The sequence below is a fragment of the Penaeus japonicus genome, unplaced genomic scaffold (genome assembly GCF_977035675.1).
Source record: "Penaeus japonicus unplaced genomic scaffold, GWHDUDI00000001_assembly GWHDUDI00000009, whole genome shotgun sequence".
NCBI lineage: Eukaryota > Metazoa > Arthropoda > Malacostraca > Decapoda > Penaeidae > Penaeus > Penaeus japonicus.
This window is the reverse complement of record NW_028234411.1, coordinates 1,876,695-1,881,495: the sequence shown is the minus strand read 5'-3', so window position 1 is coordinate 1,881,495 and position 4,801 is coordinate 1,876,695. Positions and strand designations below refer to the sequence as shown.

The 4,801-nt window shown below is 40.5% G+C and overlaps 1 protein-coding gene across 1 annotated transcript in view; it reads left to right on the top strand.

Annotated features, from left to right (window-relative positions):
* The window catches only part of LOC122261206 (lactosylceramide 4-alpha-galactosyltransferase), an 11,993-nt gene extending 7,393 nt beyond the window's left edge, over window positions 1-4,600 (top strand). Inside the window, exons 3-8 of the mRNA XM_043028749.2 lie at window positions 1-18; window positions 137-232; window positions 534-730; window positions 1,621-1,847; window positions 3,023-3,220; window positions 3,344-4,600. The exon at window positions 1-18 is cut by the window's left edge and continues 160 nt beyond it. Coding sequence (XP_042884683.2) covers window positions 1-18; window positions 137-232; window positions 534-730; window positions 1,621-1,847; window positions 3,023-3,220; window positions 3,344-3,496 — 889 coding nt within the window. The 3' untranslated portion in view covers window positions 3,497-4,600. The remainder of the gene's footprint in view (window positions 19-136; window positions 233-533; window positions 731-1,620; window positions 1,848-3,022; window positions 3,221-3,343) is intronic.
* The last annotated feature ends 201 nt before the right edge of the window (window positions 4,601-4,801 follow it).

Genomic DNA, 4,801 nt, shown 5'->3' with positions numbered 1-4,801 from the left:
GCTACCGATGCTTGGCAGGTAACATGGCTCATTACACATACTATGCCAAATTTGTAACCTTTTTTTTAATTGTCAATCATGAACGATGGACTATGATGATAGACTACTCATATTCTGTTTTGTTTTGTCCTTCTAGAGACGCCATTCCAAGCTCGAATGACTATAATGTTTTCTTGGGAGAGACAGCGTGCAATCCCCGGCCTCTGTATAGGGCGTGGTGTTCTGTTGAAAGGTAAGGTATATTAGCATATAACTTTTTTTTCCATTAAGGAAGTTTAGAATTAAAAGAAGGCTTAATTCTATGGTTGAACATGTTCGAGTTATTTCAAAAGAACAAACAGTTTTGTTGGCTATGGGCTACATGATAAACTAATCTTCCTTTGCAATGCAGGAAACATGCAATCATACAAAGGGAATGATATCTCGAAATCTGCTCGCAAGTTCTCCTGACTAATTCAAATTCAAAAATACATTCTTCCATAAATTACAATAGCTGTTCTATGCTTCAACAACTTTCTTTTCTCTTCGTTCAGCTATGCCTACGAGAACCCCTTGGCGAAGGTCTGGTTCCACACCACCTCTCCATTGATCGACAACGGAGACGGCCTCATAACGCAGCTCGAGGCCGCCTATGATAACCTGAAGATCGTGGGCACTGATCTCAACAAGATCTTCAACGGGACCCCCTGCCAGAAGGTCTTCATGGCAGGGAAATGGGCACACAATACGCGTGAGTGTAAAAAAGATGTGAAGTTTTAAAAAAAATTGGTATGATGTTTGAGCATACGCACATGTGTACATACATACGCACACACACATACATACGACGTGAGGTCATTGGCCGATACTCGCCGCGGGAATTAGCTATTTCCGGTTCGCTACAACACTCCTCCTCCAGTTCAGATCCCGAAACAGACCTAGTTGATCGTCGGTGCCTCCTGGAAGCCCACCGGTGCCTCCTGGAAGCCCACCGGTGCCTCCTGGAAGTAGGTGGGCTGAACGCGATCAATGGAGAAAGTACCTCTTATCTCGACCTACGGATTGTAATGGTCTTATCGCCTCTGCGGATAACGGGGAAGGGGCCCTCGCGAAGAGAACTCGGAATGCAAGACGTTGCCATTGCTTACCCTGCTGTTGTTAGAGGACGGCGCTGATGGCAGAGTCACAGGCATCTATCTACCGCTATGCTGATCCGCGCTCCAGGTCGTGGGTGGTTGAGGATGATAGCGGAGGCCAGGGCTTCCATACAGGCCATGAAAGCGGGAAGCTGACGGCATCCAGCTGACCCATTGTAGTCTTTCCAGATCGCTAGGAAGTGAGCATGGCAAGAAGGTAAAGAAATATAGTGCTCCGAATAGGACTATTGATCAATGGAACAACCTCTCAGAAAACTGTGGATGTATCAGAAACATACATCAATTCAAGAAGTTATATGATATTGTAAATATAGTAGATGAGTCAACCTGAGCCCAACTCTCTCTCCCAAACATGTACACATGCAAACATACACATATACAAACATATAAACAGACTACCTTTTTGTACATCCTCAGATACACAAGTAAATACCAAATAAAACTAACAACAATAAAGAAAAAAACTTTACTCCAAACTTCACAGCTTGGCCTGCGAACAACATATCCAACCTGTTACGTAATGTGGTGCTCTGGCTTTGGGGAGGCTTGAACAGCGACACCGACTGCATCTGCGTCAGGAACGTCACCCACATACACAACATGGTGTCCTACGACGAGGAGGGCAAAGTGGCCAATAACGCTATCATGCACTTTGATGCAGGACACCCGTTCACTTACGAACTTATGAAATACCTTAAGGAAAATTTCAAGGTAAGTGCAAAGTGTTTTGTGTATGATTATATTAATGTAATTATAAATATTTCGGTGCAAATTGGTGGTGAATCTAGGTGACTATCACAGGGGGGGAGGGGGGAACATAGGGGGCATAGCTGAGAGGGGGGTTGGGATTTTTCAAATTTGACCAATTTCATCTGCATATATGCTGGACTGAACTAACACGTCACCAAAATACAAATTTCTCGACTTCGGATCAGAAACTAAAACAGTAAAACAATAAAACTCTTATCATTTATATGAAATAGACATTACCTGCATGTTTGTTAGCTACCCTGTTTTCAATAACCATTGAACATGGGGTCACTATACACAGGACACAATAAGAAGCTTTGCACGACTTACTGCTGACTTTAGCGCAATAGACTGTCATTGCAATTCATCACAAGGGAACAGAGGTTTTCAACAAACACATACGAGGTCAGATACATGACCTGATGTTCCATGCATCAACAGACTTAACACTACTGATACAAGGCATTAGACCAGGTGTGTGTGTGTGTGTGTTTGTCGACGTTATTCAGCTCCATAAATCACGGCAGCCTCATGTTCAGGGTGCTGTCGTCGTCTGCCTCAGATAGAGCTACCCAGAGAGGGAGACAGCGCGCGCCCTCGTCGTCAAGTGGTGGCAATCGTTAGGGTCGTTCAAGGGAGGGGTAACTGCTGCCAAGTGCTTGTCACAGTGTGGAGGGAAGTTGCGCTCTTTTCAGGGAAAGATCTTAGCATGAGAGGCGGCAGAATGGGGTGTAGGACGTGGCATAGCCCCATGTAGTATGTCTTACTTGACACGCTCGTATGAGACACACCTGATTTTTCGAGTTTTTTTTTTTTTTTCATTTACTTTTCTAGTCATTTTCGTTATTATTTGATTCCGATTGTCATTATTATCGTTATTGTTGATATTCTTATTAGCATCATTATCATCATAATCTTTGTTATTGTTTTTATTATACTAATCATCATTACTGTTATTTTTCCTCTGTACAGGTATATAGGGTACACCGAATAAATATCTAATAACCTTACCTGTGTTTGTTTGTGCATGTGGAGCAAATAAACTAGCCTAGTTTCTCCAATGTAAATAAGAATTACAACTTAGTATACGGTGAAGACCTTGCTAACAACATCAACAACTTGCCTGCACCTTCCAGGTAGCTACGTGGGTGGTCAACGGGCCCGGGGCAGCAACAGCCATTGCGAAGAAAATGTGCAAAACCAAAGACTTGAACGAAGTTTATCTCAACCACTGCGACAGCGTGACGTTGCGTCCTCTTAGAGAAATGCAGCTTTTCCGCTGGCCTCTCTGGAAGAAGTACTTCCAGGACAACAAAGGAGAAAACTTCTCAAGGGTCAGTATGTGAATTTCTCTCCTAGGATGATCTTCCAATCTTCTTGGGTTGATTATGAAAAGTATATGTGATATTCAAAGCTTGATTTACCCAGATGCTGACCTTGTTCTTTTCCTCTTTCAGAACTACAAAGATGCATACATCGTACACTTGTATAACAAGCTTAGCAAGCGAACTCCAATTAAGTTAGGATTCAAGGGCATCTACGACCAGATTGCCAAAGACCACTGTCCTATTACCTACAATGCTGCCAAAAGGAGATCCTACTTCTTCTAATTCTTTTGCTGTTTTTCATTGTGTCATGTTAGTAGATTTGTTAATTCGTTGCAACTTTTTTTTCCCCTAAGGTCTTTGCGACCAACTAGATATCATAGCATGACCATGGCATATGAATATAGTTTATGCAGGACTGAACAAATATGTGTTTCATATTGCGAATACAAAAGGGCTGACTGCTGAAATCCACTGACAACGCACTTGTGATATATCAACGATTCTTAATTAAGTTTTCCAATTAGTACGCTAGAGAAGGGGCACTCAAGTGGATCTGAATTTCATAATGAAGTACAGTAACGAACCTGATGCTGAATATTTCCTTTTGGCACAGGTATATATATCACCAATCTTAAGCACTGAATCTAGTGCAAAAGTGCATTTACGAATATCTGAAAGGGAGAACCACTTTGATATTGAAAGAGCATTTTGAGTTTAGTTTAGATTAGATCTTTATTTACCACCCTGGCTAACTGCACAGGCATGGGCAAGCTTTGATACATTGATGTAGAGTCATGACATTGTTGCTAACATTGTATTACAAATTAAGGTAATAACATGATCATATTCTATAGTATATCAACTGTGAATAGACATTTGATAATTGTTGTAATAGGGTATTTTGAGTCATCGATAAAACTGTGTGGGAATATTCCGGAGATTTCACTAGTGATGAACCTAACAGTGCCCCTTATTAAAGGTGAAAAATGGTTGAGAATCATTAATGGGAGAAATTTCAATGGGCTATCAATGGATTCTAGCGCTCAGACCTTTTATAATGGAGAAGTAATATAGATGCTTGTTAGCTATAACCGAAATCGTACCTAAATCGTAAGCTGCACGGTGTTATGTTATTTTCCGTCTTGGTTATAAATGTTTTGGTTTATGAAATGTTTTAATGTCTTGTTAATGTATTTATACTGGCAATTACCAATAAAATTCCTACTGTTCAAGGTAATGCTATAATAGTTGATCTAATCAATTACATATTTGTTATGTGACCTTTGTTAAAACCTTTTTTGGACACTTTTAGAAAGAACCCTAATCCCTTTAAGGGTTGAAGTCATTGTATATTTTTTGCCCTTAAAATAAAAGTCGACAAACACACAACCCCAGTTATTGTACAGGTACAGAGATGGTATTATTATTGCTATAATTAACCCGAAAAATATAAGTTTTTATTTCCAATATTTCTTGAGCTGTATCTTTTTTATTTTTTTAATCAGTAGACCCCTAAAATGTAGCTCATGTTATTGTGCGATTTGAAATAAAGGAGATAGAGGCTGCATTATATCCCCCCGATATGAC